The 22,817-nt window shown below is 37.5% G+C and overlaps 1 protein-coding gene across 5 annotated transcripts in view; it reads left to right on the top strand.

Annotated features, from left to right (window-relative positions):
- Nucleotides 1-19,015, top strand: part of LOC149247652 (uncharacterized) — a 66,677-nt gene extending 47,662 nt beyond the window's left edge. For all 5 annotated transcript variants that reach the window (XM_089458268.1, XM_089458267.1, XM_089458264.1 and 2 more), the window contains 7 exons: nt 16,232-16,449; nt 16,609-16,723; nt 16,852-16,983; nt 17,137-17,244; nt 17,361-17,506; nt 17,647-17,748; nt 17,901-19,015. In XM_089458268.1, the coding sequence (XP_089314394.1) occupies nt 16,232-16,449; nt 16,609-16,723; nt 16,852-16,983; nt 17,137-17,244; nt 17,361-17,506; nt 17,647-17,748; nt 17,901-18,549 (1,470 nt within the window). In that variant the 3' untranslated portion in view covers nt 18,550-19,015. The remainder of the gene's footprint in view (nt 1-16,231; nt 16,450-16,608; nt 16,724-16,851; nt 16,984-17,136; nt 17,245-17,360; nt 17,507-17,646; nt 17,749-17,900) is intronic.
- The last annotated feature ends 3,802 nt before the right edge of the window (nt 19,016-22,817 follow it).

The following is a 22,817-nucleotide window of genomic DNA, read 5'->3' as shown; positions in this document are numbered from 1 at the left end:
TTATAAATCTGCTCATTCACTGTCATACCTGCAATTACTAAAAATCATGGCTCTTTGCTCTGGCCATTGCTATCACAACCCATGAACATTAAATGAATAGATATCCATAAACTCTTATATGGATGGCTTTAGTTGATGGTTAGGGTGCATGTGCTTGGGTAGATATGGTTGTGCTGTGTTGAGAATTGAGATACGCAGCAGACCAGATCCAACACAATGCTGGTGATTGAGTGAACAGTGCTGTAGATGCTATTTTTCACGCTCTGTAAAGAGCATATGCTGCAATGGGTTTGCATGAATCAAACGGAAACACTGTGGCTAATGGCCCACACAAGAGTCATGACACTATTTTAATTTTACCGGTGACAGAGTGAGGAATTACGATGCCATCTTAGTTATTCTTGCAACTCTTTTCCCCCCATGTAACAAAGCAACCCTTCCTCTTGCATGTAGGCAAAGGTAAGAAATTCTTCAGGGATCAAGGCAGTTCAATAACAAGGCTCAAAACCATTACAACAATATACTTTATGGGCTCATCATGTCACTTGTGGGAATTGAACCTTGGTGGGGAGTGTAACAATCATTACTTACAATCCCCTGAGATAAGCCCAGTTGACTTATTCTTGTGACTTATACAAGCAATAAATCAAAACTAATGATCAAGCAAAACACTAAATTGGTTGTGGGTAATCATATGAGGGTGAAATTGAGATGTGGAATGTGGTTTTTACATTTAATCAGCAAAACATTTACCCACAATCAAGTAATTGCTAATGCAGCAAGCAATCACAGGGATTTTAGGGTGCTGTGGGAGACATCAGGTATTAAGTTTGTGGTGCTGGAACAAATTACCACAACAGAAATAATTAACAGATCAATACAATCACAGATCATTTAACCAACCATAGGTATATTATGCTGGAAACTCAAATGGGAAAACCAGCAAAGATATCTTCTGTTAATGTTCAGAAATATTACAAGTTGGAGCTATACACTTTTAATTAGAGAGTTTGTGTATTCTTGCTGGAAACATTCTGCAGATTGTGGCTTTGGCTAAGATATAATCTTTGTTTAATCATGGACAGGCTTACACTCCTTTTCATTCTCCAATCTATGATCAGACTTTTCCTTTCTGCGGCTTGGAGCCCTTCGTGACTGCCTATTCTTCTTCTTTTCAAGTTTTCATTTTTTGACATCTCTTGTATTTTTTTCATCCTTTAATGCATTCTCTATTATAATGATGCCTTGCAATGCTGACCATCAATTAAGTTTCAGGACATGCCCCTTGGGGGCCCTATGCCCTGATGATATCGATTTGGACAGTGGTATTGAGCTGACATTAGCCAGATTGGATCTTAATGAACTAGGGGCACAGCCAGTCACTTCTAGTGATGGTGATCCATTTGAATGGTCATCCTCCACAATGCTACACCAGTGAGTGCAGATCTTGGATTGAAGATAGAGGATGGAGGAGAGAGCAGTGGTGCTGGTGGAGATTTCAATTTCAATGAAGTTGAGGTGGAGAGCGATGTAGGAGAGAGCAGTGGCGTTGATGGTGATTTTGACGATTTTGAAGTGGAGGAGGACTATTGATAATGTAAGTCACTGAGTTTGAAGTGTTTGAAGCTTGAAATTTGAGTTTAAACAAATTTGAAAATTCGGGGTAAAGTTTGGCGAACTCCTTTACAAATTCTGCACGTATTAAAGAAATTAACAGAGGGGAAGTTTCCACTGACTGTAAGTGTCACATCCGGGAGGGCTGAGACCAGAATATAGAAATCGAACCTAATTCTGTCCCTATGTTATTTCTGTCAGAAATTTTTGTTCCTATGCAAGCTATAGTGCCAATATATGTGTGCAGGTTCCATGGCTAAAGTTTGTAGGTCACAGCTAATACAAATTATAGTTCACACACTGGAGGGTCCACAAAAATTAAAGGCAAACAAGGCTGACACTCGATGGGTCTTAAATTCAAACTGCGAATATATAAAAGGTTATGTAATGCCTTAGTAATAGTGTGTGTTGTATATCAACAGGTAGTTGAATTGTACAAGGCCCAATTATAAAGATCCTTGGTCATTTTGGATTCTGGTTAAAATTCATAAAAACTATTGTGGAAGTTTATTCATCTCAATAGGAGGGGTAATTACTGGTTGGAGATGGCTTATGTCTTTAGTTTACTATGGACAATGGTGAAGGAAGGAATTGGCCTAATTATTTTCGTTTAGAGGACTATTGGATGAAGTATATTGTTGAGTTGTAGAAAACCGCAGAATCCCCCATGATTATGGATGATGGAGAAGGATGGAAGAAAGAATTGGCCTAATTATTTTCGACTAGAGGACTAATGGATGAAGCATATTGTTGATTTGTAGAAAGCTTAAAGGCTAAGAACATGTCTTTCTTCCTCAGAGGTCATAGGTTCAAATCTACAAGGGTTTAGAGTATGTACACCTCCATAGACTTAACAGTCAAATTGCTGCGTGGAGTTGAGTCCCTTGTCCTACAAACAAGGGGGTCTGATACAATGACCTTAAAATTAAATTATTGTTTAATTATTATATTAAAATACAATGTTTTGTTAATGGGTAGAGTGTGTTCACCACCATTGATTTTATATGTCAAATTGCTGTATAGAGTTGGGTTCCTGGTCCCACAAACAAGGGGGTCTCATACACCAACTTGGTGTTTGACTTGGCCATGACCTTAAAATTAGATTATTAATATATCAAAATAAAAATATTTGTTATATTTTTCTAAGTTTAATTTAATTGATTAATTATAAATTTATATCGTGAATGTAAGCTTTAATAATTTTAAATTAATAATTCACATTTAACTTTTTGTGTAGATGAATTTGTATTGAATTATGAGCTATATGAGATTTTTCCATCTATGGTTCTAGTATCTACCTGATTTTGTATTTTCCATTGGCATTTCCACCTATAGTGTCAACCAGTGTTGAATCTTGATAATATTAGTATCGACAAAATATCAATGAAGGTCTCGAAAACATATTTTCGGCAATATCAGCAAATGTATTGAGAAAATATTGGAAAATATCAGCAAACATAAATTCTGCATAATATATTCATTTTTTTCTTCTTCAGATATTTAAACATATAAAGCAATAACAACATGAAATAAATACATTGGCACATAAATATGAAGAAAGCACTGATATTTATGATGTAGTGTATGTAAAGTAAAAATGATACATCAAAGGCGATACCAAATCCTGCCAATCCCTAATAATTGTCTAATCAAGGATTTAATGTGGATAACCAATGCAAAATAACATCCCATATACAAAAGTATCTCATCATCATGATTTATATGTAGAAAAACAAATAAAATTAGTAGTTAGCTATTTGAGATCAATCCCCTCCCCCCTTTTACGGGAAAATGTGATGGGCTGTTTGCCTTAAGGTACCTTGGACAAATGGTTTCCCATGGGTTAGTCTCTACCTAGGGAAAAGTGTCCAAAATAATTCTTTTTCGAAGTGTGACTTTATAAAGTAAAAGTGACTTTATAAGTGGTAAAGTCAAATGTTAATTTATAAAGTGAAAAGTGACTTTAGACATAAAGTACAATGTGGGTACTTTATTTAATGGGTGAAAAGTGTTCAAAATAATTCTTTTCCTAAGTGTGACTTTATAAAGTAAAAGTGACTTTAGACATAAAGTACAATGTGGGTACTTTATTTAATGGTGAGTTAAAAAATAGAAAGTGAAAATTAAATGCACATTTACTTTCATCCCTTGATCTACATTAATCTGAGCCATTAGATCTTAGGGTTGCCCAAAAGTCATTTAGGGAAACAAAAGGGAGAAAAGAAAAGAGAGACTGCGTTCATTCTTCACGAGCGGATTGGAAAAAGGAGGCTGAGCGCTGGAGAAAAGTTCTGAAGGAGAAATTTGTTGCAGTGAACTGAAGAAGTGATTTTTGGGCAAAGATGGGCACAAAAATCAAGGCATAGAAGACATCAAAAAGTACAGTACGAACAACATTTAATGTTGTGAGATGCATGCTATTCGAGAGAAGTTTTTGGGATTCTTTTTGAAAAATTTGTACAATAGTATGGAAATACGTGCAGTCTGTATCTGTACAATACATATTTTTAGCTTCAAGCAGGCATGGAAATCGAGGCAAAGTGGGCATGGTTTTCAATGAGTTTTGGGCTGAAGAGATAAGTTGTATTTTGCTGTTCTGTTTTGTCTGCAAATGTATTTTTCTTGAACTTGAAAGATAAATAAATTTGAAAAGCTCTCTAACAAGTTTTCCTTGAAGAAGATTGAAGGGGTTTTGCCTGGGTCTAAGTTGACCAAAAATCTGTCTTTTTATGTGTGTTGCTGGTCTGTTTATGTCCATATTTATTTTCAGCATGTGTTGACAGTCCCATGTGTTTTAAACTGAAAATTACATTTCTAGGTGAAATTAAAACCAGGTTGGGATTGCAGGAACTTTTTAGCCATCAAATTTCAACATGGTACCAGACCTACATGCTGAAAATTGCAGTTTGAACAACAGACAATAGTTTGGGACAACAAACAATGGTTTGGACATCAAATTGAATTTTTGGACAACAAATTGATATTTTGGGACATCAAGGTGAAATTTCACACAGACTGAACTTTTGGGACAACAAGGTGTGTTGAAAAGTTCATTTCTCCATTTTCTTGGTTTTGTAAATTTTGGACAGCGATCATGGCCATGTTCTTAGGGATAGAGGACAAACTGGATGAGATATCCAACTATGCCGTTTAGAAGGACAGAATTCAGACAATGTTTAAGGAGGCATTAGTTTGGGACATAGTGCGGCAAGTGGTTGTATCTCCTACCGCTGCAAATGAATTTGCTGAATTCACAAAAAATAATGCAAAGGCAAAAAGGATTTTGATGGACAGTTTGAAGGATCATGTGGTTCCTCAGGTGAGAGGAAACACATATGCATATCAGATGTGAACAACTCTAACCACTCTCTGTCAGAATACCAATGAGAGCAGGAAGATGGTACTCAAAGAACAATTGAAGAACATCAGAATGACAAAGGATGAAAGTGTAGTTCATTATCTTGGCAGGGTCAAACAAGCACGAGATGATTTGATTGCTATTGGTGAGGCAGTTGTACCTACAAAGTTAATCAGGATAGCTATAACGGGACTTCCTAATTCTCGGGAGGTCCTTGGAGATGTTACCTCTAGGGAGAATCTTCCCTATTGTGAGTCGTGACAGATTCTAGGATGATTGTCTGCAGCATGAGATACAAAAAACTGGCAGTGGTTGGGTGAAAATAACATATGAGGAGGATGTAGCCTTGATAGCCGGGGGGAAGAACAAAGGGAAGGCCAAGAAAAGGGCCTCATCAGATGGGGATAAGGGAAAGGAGAATAAGAAAAAGAAATATATGGATATGTCCAAAGTCAATTGTTGGGCATGTCAAAAGATGGGACACTATGCAGCTTTGTATCCTGAGAGGCAGAACAAAGGGAAGAACGGTATTGTAGCTTCAACAGAGGTGGAGGAGCTTGCTTCACAGTTTGACAAGGAATTTGCATTTATTACTTCTACATCTAGTAGGAGTACATCATTCAATCTGTGGTACATAGACAACGAGGCTTCCTGCCATATGACTGGTGCATGGGAGTTTTTTTCAGAGCTTGCGGAGAAGGCACTCGGTATTAAGATTGTACTTGGAGATGACCGCACTGTGAGAGTTGTTGGTGTGGGGACTGTGACCTCTGAGAGGGAGTCTTTGCCTCCTTTGAAGGTCATGGATGTTTTGTATGTTCTGGGGATGAAGAAGAACTCGGTTTCAGTGTTTGCTGTGGAGGAGAAGGGGTTTGACGTCACTTTCTCATGAGGGAAAGTATTGATGCATCCCCAGGGAGCTTCCATCACTTCGTCCAAAGTGAGTGGAGTCCACTCTGGGAAACTATACAGGTTTAGTTTTCAGTCTGCAGGAGCACTGGTGAGTAGCACATCTGGTAGCACTCACACTATTACCACAACAAGTAGAGACTTGTGCGAGTTATATGGCACTAGAGGATGGCGCATATGCATCATGGAGCTTTGAGAGTACTGTGGGAGATCACTATTGCAGTTCCCGATCTCAGTGTCGAGCATTATGAGGTCTGCAGAGGGTGTGCTTTGGGCAAGTACACCAAGTTACCATTCCCAGTGACTTGATTCATACTGATGTTAGTGGTCGTATGTCTCATGTGTCTTTGGGTGGTTATGAGTATTATGTTATATTTATCGATGACTACTCTAGGAGGACTTGGATATATTTCCTGAAGACCAAGGGTAAGGTCTTCAGTGGCTTTAAAGAGTTCAAAGCTAGTGTGGAAAAGTAGATAGGTAGTAAGATTTAGGTCTTGAGGTCAGACAATGGTGGTGAGTACACCGATGGTGGGTTTTTTGACTTATATGCACAGGAGGGCATTAGGAGAGAGTTCATGGTTCCTTACAACCCCCAATAGAATGGGGTGTCTAAAAGGAAGAACAAAGCTATTGTTGGGGCTGCTAGAACGATGATTCATGATCAGGGGTTGCCTTTGTTTTTTTCGACTGAGGCATGCAATACTACTGTTTATCTTCAGAACATGAGTCCTCATAGAGTATTGGGGAATATGACTCCGGAGGAGGCTTTCACTAGAGAGAAGCCTCATGAGGGACATTTTCGTATCTTTGGATGTCTCCCATATTCTTATATCTCCAAGGAGCAGAGGACAAATTTGGAACCCATGGCAAAGAAGGGTATCTTTATGGGTTACAATGAGACTTCGAAGGCTTATTGGATCTTCATTCCTTCTAAATGGAGAGTGGTGGTTAGGAGGGATGTGAAGTTCGAGGAGGAGAGGACCTATCGGAGATCACGAGAGTATGATGAGAGAGTCTCCTAAGTAGGGAGGTCAGGTACAGGGAGCGAGACCTCAGGGTTTTGGATCGGCTGGTACAGGAGGTGCTTCAGTGTCAGTGACATATGGGGCACTAGTGGCGTGTTCACCGAGCACTGCTTTAGGTACTTCACTAGTACATAGTTCACATGGCACTTCAATTGACGCAGGCACAAGTGCCTATACATGTTCTTCGAGGACAGGTGCTGGTACAGACGCACCAGAGTCATTTGGCAGACCTTCATGTTCACCAGACTGGGATGCAGAGGATGAGGTTCCCTATGGGGAAGCTTCTTCAGGCAAGAGGAGGCCCAAGTGGCTTCAAGACACCTGGAAGGAAGCGAAGTCTGTTGGTCCTCCGAAGAGGGTGAACAGGGAGAGTGTGTCACCTGAGCGGTTTTGCAGTTATGTAGCCACGACTACCAACATTGTTTACTTTGAGCCTACTAGCTATGAGGAGGTTGCTAGCCAGGAGCTATGGAGAGAGGCTATGGTGGAGGAGCATGCCTCTATCATTAAGCACAATGTTTTGGAAGTGGTGCCTAGGCCTGAGGGCAAGTTAGTTGTGACTTCCAGCTGGCTCTACAAGATCAAGCATGCTGTGGATGGCAGCATTGAGAAGTTCAAGGCGAGGTTTGTGGCCAGAGGGTTCTCACAGATAGAGGGAGTTGACTATGATGAGACGTTTGCTCCAGTAGCTCGATACACTTCTATCCGGTCCCCCATATCTATTGTTGTAGAAATAGGTTGGTAGATCCATCAGATGGATGTAAAGACCGCATTTCTAAACGGAGTTATAGAGGAGGTGTATGTTGAGCAACCATATGGCTTTGAGGTACTTGGGCGGGAGACCCATGTATGCCGGTTGAGGCGAGTACTCTATGGACATAAGCAATCTCCGAGAGCTTGGTATTCGAGGATTGATACTTGCAACAGATGGGTTTTACGAAGTGTGATGCAGATCCGAACATATACTACATTGTTATAGGGGATGATCTACTCATTCTTGTGTTGTATGTTGATGACTCTACAAGATCTTGCATGCTACGGATGGCAGCATTGAGAAGTTCAAGGCGAGGTTTGTGGCTAGAGGGGTTCTCACAGATAGAGGGAGTTGACTATGATGAAATGTTTGCTCCAGTAACTCGGTACACTTCTATCTGGACCCTTATATCTATTGCTGTAGAAATGGGTTGGCAGATCCATCAGATGGATGTAAAGACCGCATTTCTAAACGAAGTTATAGAGGAGGAGGTGTATGTTGAGCAACCACATGGCTTTGAGGTACTTGGGTGGGACACCCATGTATGTCGGTTGAGGCAAGTACTCTATGGACATAAGCAATCTCCGAGAGCTTGGTATTCGAGGATTGATACTTACATGCAACAGATGGGTTTCATGAAGTGTGATGCAGATCCGAACATATACTACATTGTTATAGGGGATGATCTGCTCATTCTTGTGCTGTATGTTGATGACTTGTTCATCACTGGGGCAGAGAGATTGATTAGTAGTTGCAAGGAGGATCTTGCTATGGAGTTCGAGATGAAGGACATTGGGCTGATGCATTACTTTTTGGGGCTTGAGGTGTGGCAAGAGGAGGGGCATATCTTTTTGGGGCAGGGGCAGTATGCTGTGGATGTGTTGAGCAGATTTCACATGGAAGACTGTAGACCCATGTCTACACTTATGATCACCAATTGGAAGAAGCTTCATGCTTCAGATTCTAGTTTGGTGGATCCCACATTGTATAGACAACTTATTGGGTCCTTGATGTATCTGGTCAACACAAGGCCAAATATATGTTTTGCAGTGAACACACTTAGCCAGTTCATGATTGAGCTCAGGAGGGTGCATTGGGTAGCTGCAAAGCACATTCTTCGCTACATGCAAGGGATTATTGATTATGGTTTGGACTATAGGCGGGGAGATGGAGTGAGGTTGGCAAGTTACACAGATTCAGATTGGGCATGGTGTGCTTCTGACAAGAAAAGCACTTTAGGGTGTTGTTTCGGATTGGGTTCGACAATTGTGTCGTTGTTTGGTCGAAAGCAAAAGTGACTTGCTTTGAGCTCTTGTGAGGTTGATTATATGACTGCTAGCCAGGCTAGCTGTGAGGCCATTTGGCTTCACAAGTTGTATGGCCTATTTGATCAAGATTTGAGACTGATGATTATTCACTGTGATAATCAGAGTTGCATTAAACTCACGGAGGATCCAGTGTTTCATGACAGGTCAAAAGTTAAAACACATTGACATCAAATATCATTTCATCAGAGACTATGTTCAGAAGGGGGCAGATGAGCAAGTGGTCGACGTTCTCACGAAGTCCTTGCCAAGAGGCAAGCATGTCCATTTTAGGGACAAGATGAGTGTGGTGAGAAACACTTTCCTCAGTAAGAGGGAGTGTTGATTTTTAATGCACCTTGGATAAGTGGTTTCCCATGGGTTAGTCTCTACCTAGGGAAAAGTGTCCAAAATAATTATTTTCGTAAGTGTGACTTTATAAGTGGTAAAGGCAATGTTAAACTATAAAGTGAAAAGTGACTTTAGACATAAAGTACAATGTGGGTACTTTATTTAATGGGTGAGTTAAAAAATAGAAAGTGAGAACTAAATGCACATTTATTCTCATCATTTGATCGAAATGAATCTGAGCCAATAGATCTCAAGGTTGACCAAAAGTCATTTAGGAAAACAAAAGGGAGGTTGCATTCATCTTCATGAGTAGATTCGAGAAAGGAGGCTGAGAATCAGAAAAAAGTTCTGAAGGAGAAGTTTGTTGCAGCAGGTTGGAAGAGTGATTTCTAAGCAAAGTTGGGCACGCAAATCAAGGCATATAAGACAACATAAGGTATAACATGAACAACATTTAATGTTGTGAGCTGCATGTCATTCAAGAAGTTTAAAAAAAATCCTTACAACGGTATGAGAATTCGTACAGTACGAAATTCATACAATACAATTTGCATCCGTACAATACATATTTTCAGCTTCAAGTGGGCATGGAAATCCAGGTAAAGTGGGCACAATTTTCAATGAGTTTTGGGCTGAAGAGATAAGTTGTATTTTGTTGTTTTGTTTTGTCTACAAATGTATTTTTCCTGAACTTGAAAGATAAATAAATTTGAAGAGCTCTTTAACAGGTTTTCCCTGGAGAAGATTGAAGGGGTTTTGCCTAGGTCTAAGTTGACCAAAAATCTGTGTATTTTTGTGTGTTGTTGGCTTGTTTTTGTCCATATTTATTTTCAGCATGTGTTGACAGTCCCATGTGTTTTAAATTTGAAAATTTCATTTTCAGAATTCTATATGTTGAATGTATGTTTATGGGAAAGGGCATTTAACTGAATGAGAGTGATAAGGTGAAATTAAAACTGGGTTGGGATTGCAGGAAACTTTTTAGTCATCAAATTTCAACAACCCCTAACAGTAGAAGGCCCTGACCTTGCACCTAATGTCAAATAATGACCGCTGGGTATGGAGTTGTGCTCTCCTATATCTGTAGCAGATGGTGCTGATGCTCCGATAGTCTGCTCCAACTCCTCTTCCTCTTGTTGCTCCTCCCCCGAGTCTTCCTCAACTTGCTGCCCCTATACTAATGGTTCCTTCTCTAATCATGTAGGTGACTCCTCCAAGATGGGCACCTCAGACTCCACCGTCCACAGAGACAATAAATCAATATCTTTTAAGGAAATGGCATCTAGATCCATTGGTTTCTCTATTTGCTTCACTCGAAGTCGGAGATTATAATGCACATACATTAAATCAATTGAGGCGTGAGAACTTCAACTTGTAAGAGTTTCAAAAAAAACTAATGAGTCTTGACTCTTGACACTTGAGTGTCATAAATTAAAATTACAATAAATGTAATTCCTCAACATAAAGGCTTAAGCTCAGAGTTATACCTGTTGCGCCTTTTTGAGTGTATTTTCTCAAATACACTCCAATTGCACTCACACCCTGAAGAGCTACAGGTTTGACTTAGGATACTTTTGGCCAATTTTTGCCAATTTGGTGCCCTAGCACCATAGCTTCACCACCAAATATCTACAACAACATAAAGATAGAAAAAAGTTAAAAACTTATAATATAATTAAACTTTCAAATAAAACATATTTGAATCTAAAAAATCTAGAATTATAAATCAGTAAATTCTAAATTGGAAATTCTAATGGGTCATGACTTATCACTTACGTGGCATGAAGAGGGTCCTTTCCTGAATAGCATCATCAAAGCCAAATAGGCCAACACAATCGCGATAGATTTGTATCTCGCGATTGATTTTGCTACGCAGCTCGGGATCTCGTACCATCCTATGAATACAAGAATCGAGCCTGTCCATCACCTCGTCATCAAAATCAAAGCTGCATTTGTATGAAAATGTGGGGTTGAGGAAAAATTTTGGTGCATGAATGGGTCGATGAAGCATCCATGTCCACCGACTATCAATCACATTCCATAACATTAGTTGTCTATTAAGCTCAATAAAATACTTGTTTGCATAATAAGCACGAATGGTGTCCTTGGCCCTATCCATGGCCTCATACAAACAAGCCTCCATAACATCATCTGTTTATTAAGCCCAACAAAACCCTTGTCTGCATAATAAGCATGATTGGTCTCCTTGGCCCCACCCTTGGCCTCATATAAATAAGCCATTGCAGGCTTCTCCCCATCTACCAATCTCAAAACCTTTACTATTGGTTCACTAACTGAGCACACTTCTTCTACTCCTTGCCAAAATGTGTCAGTGTACACCATTTTTGCAATGGCTCTGCTGTCTTGTCTCCTGCTGTATATACAATCACGCAACTCATCAGAAACAAACATTTGCTTCAAGTCAAATTGACATCGAAGCAAAGATTGAAGAATAATAAAGCTGGTGGTGAAACATGTGATTGCAGTGCGCCACAACTCACTTTTTCTAGTGTATCTCCTCATGAGGCTAAGAACAATCACATGGTTATATATAAATTTGGGGATGCTCTTACCATGTCAATCACCTCCTTGATGATGGAGAGTTTCCCTATATCCTCAAGCAACAATTCGATACAATGTGCTGCACATGGAGCCTAGAACAATGTGTAATGCCTCTCCATAAGCATTCTGCCGACAACCACATAATTAGCTGCATTATCTGTTATAACTTGCACCACATTCTGCACACCAATCTCTCGGATGAACCCATCTAGCAACTCACATATAAATGCTGCATATTTTATATGTGCTTATGTATCCACCAATTTAATAAACATGGTACCTTTATGACAATGTACCAAAAAATTTAAAATGGTCCTACCCTTCCTATCTTTCCAACTATCAGACATCACTGTGCATCCATACATCTCCCATGTCTGCTTCAACTCTGCCAATCTAGAGTTGATGTCCTACTTTTCTGCTTGAAGTATTGGCGCCCGAAACACCTCATATGTAGCACTTTTGTACCCTAGGCCCACAATAGCAATAACATCACACATTTGCTTCCAAAATGAATTGTTTTTGGTGATGCTGAGAGGTAAGTCGCTCCAGAAAAGACACCTCCCCATAACTCTATCTGCTTCTTGCTACTCCTTTTTGTTTTAACAACTGATTTTATGGAAGGTTGTGCTCCATGTCCAATATATGGAACAAAATAGGATGACCTCCCACTCCTAGTAACATCAACAGGGGACGCTGTGGAGCCCCTCCCACTATCATTGACCTCAAACTCGGAAGAAAATATCCTGAAAGATTCCTGCACGTTCAACCTTGTTTCTTTCTGCCTCTTCTTTCTTTGTGTCTTTTTCAGCAATTGCTTCATGAGATTTTGTATAAGCTCCGCACTAGAAACCATATAAAGCCCAACATCATGTCTAGGGAATCTAGCCAGATGGTATCAGTGTTGCGAACATCTCGATAACATCTTGATTTTATCTCCAAATCATGATTTTTTGGCCTAGACGATGTTTGCTGATTTTTAAAGATATTTTTATGGTCTCTTGATTTTGGCGATGTTTGCTGATTTTTTACCTGTATTTTCTCGATTTTTTGGTTTTCCGGACCTCTGCTGATTATATCCTGATGTCGCTGTTCACAACATTGGATGGTGTTTCAATCGCATAACCCCTTTTGTCATCTTGTCCCCACACAATTTGCAAGATAGATATGCTCGATTTGTCCCACCATTAGGTTCCCCATATTCCCAAAATGGGTCCAAGGGATTTGTCATATTTGTAGTGGATTAATGGACAACATCAAAGTTCAAACCTAGGGCACCAAAAAAACAAAAAATTGGCATTAAACACCTATACACAAAAAATAACAGCCACCTCACTTTTAAAAATAAATTTTTTACTATATTATTTGCAATGAAAAATGACAATAAGAGGGTGCATAAGAAAGTTAAAAAAAATGAATCTTGCTGTCCAAATATGGAGAAAACTCTTGCATTGGTTCATGGGCATGAAAATCATAGCAAATGATAAAAAAACAAAGTGTTGATAAGCAAAAAAGCAAGCAAGCATAAGGCTAAATCTAAAAAAAAATTCATTAACATAGGAGTTTTTAAGAACATACCTGTTGATGGAAGAAATGAAGTTTGTCTCACTGATCTTGAATTTTTCATCCACAATTTATTTTTGATTGATGATGATAATGGTTGTTTGATCCTCAATCCCTCCTTGAATTCCACTATAAAGCTCTTCCCCTTGCTTCTCCAAGACAGACAAAGCAAAGTGAACAAGTAAAAGGCCAAAAAGATGTTATGTAGCTGCTGCCCTGCTTTCCTGGTGATAAATAGGGTTGTTGCGCGATATTTTGGCGAAATATTGCTGATATATCATAAATGTTGCCATATTTTAAAAACAGAAAATGTCGTGATATTTTGTCAGTGATATATCGTTTTGCTGAAAATATCGTGATATTTACGATATATCGCAATATTTTGGTGACATTATCAACACTGGTAGTGTCAACAACTTGGTATCTATGTAATGCGTTTTGATTTTTATGATATCAAATGATTCAAGAAAACTACAATTTATGGTTTCAACTTTGAAACATCAATATTATGACATGTGTATTGAAGATTCTATTTTTTGTGTGCGTGATCATCATTGATGTATTAACTATAGTTGTATCAATATTTTGTGAATGGTTCTAATTTCTAAAATCGAAAACAGAGCCACTTTTGGCTAATTTTCACTACTGTACTTGTTGATCTTTTTGTAGAGATTTTCCCAAGCTGAGTTGAATTCTTGACTCTTTTGCTTCGGCGAGTTTTGCTAAGCTGAGTCTGGTAACCATGGGAACAGGGTGCCTGTCAAAACAGGTAGAACTTGTGTACAATTTGTGTATTGGCAAGTAGTTGCTGAATATGCGAAGTATCCCTGGTTAATATTTGCCATAATCGTCATTAATGTTTCCTGCTTAAAATGATATTTTGCTCCTTTTTTACACTGTCCAGTATATTGATTATGAGTACGCCAATTAACCTGCTTTGGCAAGTTTAACAATGGATACTATGAGGAGACCTGTGGCAACTTTAAAGTATTTCAAATTGCTCTGCCAGAGTGCCTTATCACCACCTGTCTCCTTCCCAATCAGGTCTGATAAAACGGAGTTGTCTAACTGTTCTACTTTTTGGATATATATATATATATATATATATATATATAACCAAATTTAGTGAAATTTTGACCAATGAAGGTCAATATATGACCAAAATAGGTCCACAAAAGAGAACGGTTAGACAATTCCCTGATAAAAAGAATAACATGTGCAGAGGCCGTATAGTCCATTTTTTTTGGGGTACTCTGCACTCCCAGAAAACATGTTTGACAGGATGTGCTTGTGACGGAAGTTGCAGCCAGTGCACAATGGTTCAGAGTGACTGATCCTGTCTATTCTCTGATTTATCACAAACAGGGTGTCAAGGAAGAGTGGGTTTTGCTACATATCTTGTTGCCTCCTATTCACCAGGCTTTAATGTCCCAAATGGTCCATTCGTCTTTAAACTTCTGCAGTTGGGGGCTTTGATCAGATCTCATAAATGCCTATGCCTAAATTTTAATATTACCATTTAATTTGCAACGTGTTAATGGACATATCTAACAAGAAAATTAAGAGTGGGACCGACAATGTGAGGGAGGAAAAATAAGATCATCACCCTAGGCGACAAGGGAGGGAAAAAAGGACAGTAAAAATGGTGGTTTGAGAAAAAATCATAAAATGGAAAACCTTATTAGTGAGGATGAATGATCTGGTGTCTCTGTACACAAGTGCGTTAATTATGTTGTCTTCCAGATGTGGTCTCTTTTGATTTAATTTTCTTCTGAACATGGGATTCATTTAGTATAAAATAATAAATATCTATCCTTGTTTTGTTTGATTGGAGCTTTCGGTAAACAAGTGGTAACTGCTTTAGTCTAGATTGAACACTTGGACAAAAGCTTGTGCTTTGAGAAAGATCATAAAATGGAAAACCTTATTAGTGAGGATGAAAGATCTGGTGTCTCTGTACACAAGTGTCTATGTTAATTATGTTGTCTTCCAGATGTGGTCTCTTTTGTTTTAATTTTCTTCTGAACATGGGATTCATTTAGTATAAAATAATAAATATCTATCCTTGTTTTGTTTGATTGGAGCTTTCGGTAAACAAGTGGTAACTGCTTTAGTCTAGATTGAACACTTCCTGCCATGTTACATAATGCTTTGGCTAAGAAACAGCGAGTGGGGGTTATCTATTCTGCCAGAGTTGTCGAGGACTTGCACTTTGGCCCACCTTTTGCAAGTATAGGGGCATACAAGTAAGGGCACGAGTACAAGCTGGTTGTTGAGAAACTCGAGCCCTTATGGGGGTGATAACAACACCCCACTTTCAGTAACCTGGTTAAGCACCTGGTGACAAATATTTATCTGTGTAATATTCAATAATACATCTATGACTGAATTTTAAAAATTTACAACTAGTGTTCTTGAATATTTTTATATAATTTTTTGAAAGGTGCACTTTTTGATTGGCAAACATACTCCTCAACTAGATGGAGACTATGGATCCTACACATGCTAATACTAGAACTTGAAATAGTATGTTGCTCTTGATAATTTGTAGCTGCGTAACTAGGATATTAACATATTCCATCTCTAATAGATTGTTTGTCAAAGCTATAAAATCTTTACTTATACATGTTAACATTATTGGGAAGATGATAGGTATTGCTAGAACAGTTAAATAAGGAAATATGCTCTTTAATTACTGCAAGATTGAGTTGATTGTTAATTGAGCTGAAGCATTTTCATTTCTACGTGGTATGCAAATTCAGACATAATGGTGAACTTTGTTTTCTTGCAGAGGGACACTATTGTGGAAATTTTCTATGAAAAACACATGGATCAGTTGGTAGATGTAATAACATCATCATGTCCTGCAAAGGAGAGTACAGAGACAAGCGGAAAAGCCACTAATAATGATCATGAGAATGGGAGACCAAGTTCCATAAGCCCTGACATTCTGGCAAACATCACTGAGCTATTGTGCTTCTGTGTTCTGCATCATTCCTACAGGATAAAGTAATTTCTAGTTATTTTGGGTTGTGAGAAATTCAGTTCTGAGAAATTTGGAAATTGTTGTTCCATGATAGAATATGTTATGGTTAAAGTTGCAATTTAAATAGAATGAATGAATTTGACCTAGCTAGCTAGATTGAAAATTTGTTTGATTTTTGGAAGGTACTATTTTTTGCGGAATAATGTTATAGAGAAGGTTTTAAGCTTAACTCGGAGAAAAGAAAAATATCTTGTTGCTGCTGCTGTTCGATTTCTGAGAACAATACTATCTCGAAATGTGAGTACTTTTGGGAAGCTTTTCTTGTCATCTTTTCTTTGTATTTTTAGGCACTTCTTTTGAAAGTTTTAAATAATTATATTTGAAGTGCCGTTGCAAACACCATGAGATATCCTCTCTTATTGCAGGATGCTTATCTTAATCGCCACATTGTAAATCATAACCTTTTTGAACCAGTAATTCAGGCTTTTACTGCTAATGGAAATCGATATAATCTTCTTAATTCAGCAGTTCTTGAGCTTATAGAATATATCCGTAAGGTATTTCTTTTGTCCCATTTTTAAAAATAGATGCAAATTCTTATATTTTTTGAAGTATATAGTCATTTTGTCAGCCGTTTTAATGATTGGAGGGCAGTCTGCTTTGTGGTCTGTTTGATAGATACATCTGATGCCCGATATTTAATTTTGCAGGAAAATATTAAATGTCTGGTTGAATACTTGATCAATAAATTTTCTGATCAATTAGAAAAGTTAGATTGTGTGGGTACTTTCCAAGCACTAAAGCTGAAATATGAGCAGGTGACTTTTCTGTAGATATTTAATGGTTTGCAACTATTACATCTTTTCTTTTAATCCTGTACATTTTCAGACTGCATTTCTGAGCAGGCTAAATAATAAATTCTTTTTGTTATCAGACTCTTGATGGAGTGACTACAAGAAGTGTGTCCGGAGGGAAGGGCCCAAATCATTCAGGTCAGATGAATAACATTGCTGATCAGAGAAAGAGGTCAGATGACCGAGCTCTTGACAAAGAAGAGGAAGATTACTTCAATGAGGACAGGTATCCTTTGTTAGTCAAATATGCTTATGATCTGTCCGGGTAATGTCTGCATTTATTATTAGAAGCATCCTCATCTTTGATTGTATTCTGAAATATTTCTGCATGTTTTCTAGCTAATTCTATATTCCTATTTGATTCAGTGATGACGAAGAGGATACTGCATCTGCTCGTATAGGACGTGTACACAATGAACAGGGACATGCTGCTGTGGTGAATGGAAGTGCTTGTTTTTCATCTTTCAGGTATAACATTGGTCTTTCATTAGGTTTTATGATCAGTGTATTTTTAATTTACGAACAAGCACGGAGGTATTTTGTTTTTACCATGCCTCCGATTTTCTTAGGTTGATATGAGTATTCAATTCTGATAGTTGGGAGACTCGGTGTCTCTTTAGGGATGGGCCCATTGCTTTGGTTGATTATGAAGATGAAGACGATGATTCTCCAGTGCCAGAGAGTGTTACTAAAGAAGTTACTGATGTACAATCTATAAGCTCAGTGTCTTCTGCTACTACTCCAAGGGACAATTCTTTGGGACCTGAAGCAATTGGCTCTGAAAGCCCCAAACGAAAATTGGTTACAGAAGATTCCAGTGATGGTGATCCTGGTTCTCTAAAGAAGCGTAGACTACAAGAAAATGAAAAAGATGTTTCTTCGTCAACGGATTCGATAGATTGTTTCCAGCAAAGCGTGCCCAAGGAAAACTGTGCTCTGGAAACAATTGATGGAAAAGATGAAGTTCTCAAAGTCGGTGATGCTGGGGCAGATGGCTCGAAAAATGAAACAGGCCCGAAAAATGAAACAGGAGAATTTGTTGTTTCAAGGGAAAACTTAAATGGTCACGAAATCAACATCATTGAAGCAAGAGAAGGCAGTGAAAACATACCATCAATATCTAATGAGGCCTCTGAATTGGACAGGTCAGAAAATGTTGTCAAATTAAAGAATCCATTGAAAGGCAAAACTAGTGAAGGGAAACTTAATGCATCATCAGAGATAGTGAAGTCTGGCTCTGCTTCTCCAGAGCCTTATACTGTTCGATAATCATGGTCCTGCGTTTCAGTCACTATTTATCATGCGTATCTTTGATCGGGTCTCTAATCTGCAACAACGTACCCTCTTGCTGTCACCACATTATTCAGCATAGGGAAATGCGTGTTTTCTCCCACAAAGTCACTGCTGCGTTGTTTGATGAGTGCTGTACCAGGACCAGCTTGAAATGAGGCATTGAGCTAACTGTTTTCGAGTCAGACTCCTTGCACAAACATTAGTGTGAAAAGCCCAGTTTGGCCACTGTCAACTTTCAAGTGACTTTCTGGCATGTTATATTGTCCTTGAACACTGGCCCATCACTGAGGGTAATCAGAGCTCATTAGAGGCTTGAGCATTATTTGTGATGGAATCAGCTAAAAAGATGGTATCCATTCTCATAGCATGTACATGATTACTCATTGCCAACTGAGCCTTTTCCTCTGGGAATCTATATGAAAATCTTTTCTTCACTGTACCATTTCTTTGAGATCTGACTGATTAATTTTGTCCTTTTCCCAATCAAATCAGTGTTTGCTGAATTACTAGTTTTTTCACATATGCCTTCTGCTGCCATGTTTTGGAACCTAGAGTCAGGGGACATGCTGCCCAAAGACGACTAATAAAACAGGAATTGCTCATGTAACAATCTTATATGTTCTGTACATTATTGCTGCGGTTGTGCTTCCTTATACACTAGGCTGTTATAAGCGTGCCAAAGGTTATATGGAAATGCACAATTATGGCACTTCTATGAGAAATGGATTATTCAATCCCAATTTTGTTAAACAATATTTTTGAAATTTACAATTTTAATATCAGCAATCCCGTACAGCTGAGTTATAATTTTTTTTTCTCAGTATGTCCTGGTGATGGCTATCTGTTTTCTGTTGGCTTGATCCTTAATTTCAAGTCCAGCGTGTTGAATATTGTTCACCGTTGAAAGAGCAATTCTCAAATTCTGGAAGAACATTCTTGTTCCTTCGTTTCAAGTCCAGCAAGATACATAATAGTATTTACCCTTGAAAGAGCAATGCCGAGATTTTGGAAGAAGATTTATCTTATTCTATTATTTTCATTAATTCAAACATGCTTCCATCTTGGTTTTGAAATGGTAGAAACCCAACCCCCCAGCCCCTGGAAAAAATAAAAATAAAAATTTGACCTCGAGGTATTGAAAGCTACAGGTGGACTGGAATGTTTAGGTGTGCAGCAATAATATTTAAATCATTTATCTTAAACACCACGACACAAATTGCAGCAATAACATTTATATCATATCTCTCAAGCACCACGGTACTAATTGATGAAAATAAATTCTAAATTAGTTGTAGACAAATGTATTTTCCTAAGGTGGCGCTGAGATACAAGGCACTGCAAAAGTTAGCATGGTCCTCGTTTCGGACAACTCTTTATAAACACTTACTGCTCTATACGGCGTTTTCCATATACCTCGATGAATTTGCGCGGTCCTTCGTTTTCTATAGACACTGGTCTATATTGCATTTTTCATATACTTCGATAAAATTGTAAATTACTGATGTTTGGAAAAATTAATGGCTGTGCAATCTATTTTTCCCGTCTCGATCCTGAATCCAATTATCAAATATTGGATGAATCAAATCGTTTGGAGATGCAGACTTATTCAACTTTTTGCGTTGTCTCTCTTTTTTTTTCTTATCTTTCTTTTTAATTATATTAAAAGTTATATTATCTTTCTTTTTAATTATATTAAAAGTTGCAGACTTTTATTCAATTTTTTTGCATTGTTAAAAATGTTTTGATATTTAAAAAAAGTTTCTTCTGGGACAAGTACTGCAAAATTGTTTGCATATAAAAAATAAATTTCTTTCAGAAGGAAGTTAATGGATTTGCATTTATTATATTCTTGTAATGGCCCCATAATGAGCAGCAGTGTTTTCTTTTCGGAAATATGGTCTATTTTTTAATGTCTCAAATTTTTTGATATGCACATATTTTGTTTTGATATGCACATATTTTGCGTATTTGTATTAGACTATTTTTGGTTCAAATTACCTGGTATGAATTAAAATTTGAGATGACAGTCATATAATTTTTTCAATAAAATCAAAATCACTAACATTTTGGTTTAGATGATATTCAGACAATTTTGATTTTATTAAAATCAAAATCACTAACATATTGGTTTCTAGTTTAAAAATCCATGTATACAAGTAATTAGCATTATTTGATTGTTTATTTTAAGGTAGTGCTAAAATAAAAAAAATCAAAATCACTAACATATTGGTTTCTAGCTTAAAAATCCATGCATACAAGTAATTAGCATTATTTGATTGTTTATTTGAGGCAGTGCTAAAAAGTAAATAGGAAATTGATATTCTTGCAAGTCTATTCAAACAGAATCTTAGTTATTGCAAGAGAAATATTTTCCATAATTTAGCTATTTTCTATATAAATTATTTTCTATATTAATGATACAGATAATTTAAATCAGTTTTAGTTGTAGATTGCTTTCAAAAAGTTGAACTACAACAATTATGTGTAGTCTAACTATTCAATGTTTATTTATTTTGGTCAAATCTGGTGATAGTTTTTTGGGGAGATTGTGGTTTCTTACGGTCTAAAATGTGTTTTTTCAATGCATAAATGGGTTTGGTACTTTGAAAATTCTCAGGAGCATTTACATTCTGCAGAATACACAGTTCAAACTTGGGATTTTAGGAAATCCCTGTCAGATTTCAAGCACAATTGATTGGAAAATATTTATGGATTAAAACAAAGACAACGTACAGTTAAACTGGGTATTAAAAAAATCTATACTGTTTTGTATTGTCTTTTCCCCTCTAGGGTTTAACTAAACAATGATTTTAAAAAGTAATATATCTGACATGTTTTAAACTAAATTTCTTTGAATTTTTATGCTACATAACCATTGTAACAAGAGGGAAACAAGACATGACAGTATGACCTGGGATAGCTAGGGACAATTCTTAGATTCAGAGTTCACATGACATGACAGTATGACGTGGGATAGCTAGGGACAATTCTTAGATTCAAAGTTCAATTCTTAGATTCAGAGTTCACATGGATGTAGATGGAGGGAATCTTCCTTAATTTTCCCTTCCAGTGAGATTGCTTTGTCTCCATCGCTGTCCTTTTATCCTCTTCCTTCACCATTGTCCCTTGTTTTATTTCCTTTTGGTTCCTGCACCAAAGCCTTACATTGCTTTAATTGAAGTTTAATATTTTTGGTCTAGTTGGTTTAGCTAATGGAGAACTTTGTTATTCCTGGTGACTTATTTTGATCATCATAGAAAGTCCTTATTGGGCGATGTAAAATTACTATTTTCATTTATTTGAAAAGTTAAAAAGTAGAAAATCTTAACTATTTTTTATTGAATTTCTTCCTAAAATTTAGTAAGAATTTTATTATTTATAAGTTATGAATACACGAGTGACGAGAGCTTTGAGCATGAGTCTTTTCCATGCAGTTGTCTATAACGCGACTTTTTGAAAGCCTTTCTGGCTGGTTTTTCCGGTTGAAATCCGGCAAGAATTTATTGGAATCGCAAGTTTGATAGCTAGTTTCTACACAATGAAGGCGTCCCAGGGGTTTTCCAGGTTGCTGAATCCAAATATGCAGTTAAAAAACCATTTTAACTGCAACAAATCAAGATTAGCCTCAATTTCTTCCGCCGGATTCCGTCATCGGAATCTCCAAAAAGTCGCATTATAGACAACTCCCTTTTCCATTAGGGGTTTAATCCATTTTAGAAAAATCCAAACTGTCGCAATTAAAAAAAATGATTAGATGACGATGGAACTTGCTTAACTGGTAAAAAATTATGACAGTATATGTTGAGGTTGCCCAGCTCATTTCTATATATTTGGTGTCTCCACTGCTTGAGAGCCTTGTATCAAGTAATCATTTTTATCATGGGGTGTTGTACCTTTGAGCTCATGTACTTTGTTTTGAATATCTTCTGCTCCATGTTTAACCTCTACAGAGAATTTATAATTTATGATATTATGCTTTTACAACTAATACAATAGTCGGTTGCTTCATCATGGTCTTTAAGGGTTTTTCGCTGGGTTGGTGGGTGCTTTGCATTTCCTTGATCTACTTCTAGACAGACCCTTTCTGGATTCCCCTTCCACACCTCTTGACTCTTTTCCATCTTGATTCTCTCCCCTTCTAAATAGACGATTCATAACATAACCTCACCCAAAATACTAGAGTAATAGGGAAAGTGAGTTGCTTCTCGGAGAAACCTATTGACTCCTTTCCATCTTGATTCTCT

This window comes from Pinus tabuliformis, chromosome 7 (genome assembly GCF_031772625.1).
Source record: "Pinus tabuliformis cultivar Carrire ecotype Pingquan chromosome 7, CPIR1, whole genome shotgun sequence".
NCBI lineage: Eukaryota > Viridiplantae > Streptophyta > Pinopsida > Pinales > Pinaceae > Pinus > Pinus tabuliformis.
Note: the sequence above shows the minus strand (reverse complement) of the source record. Positions and strands in the feature narration are given on the sequence as shown.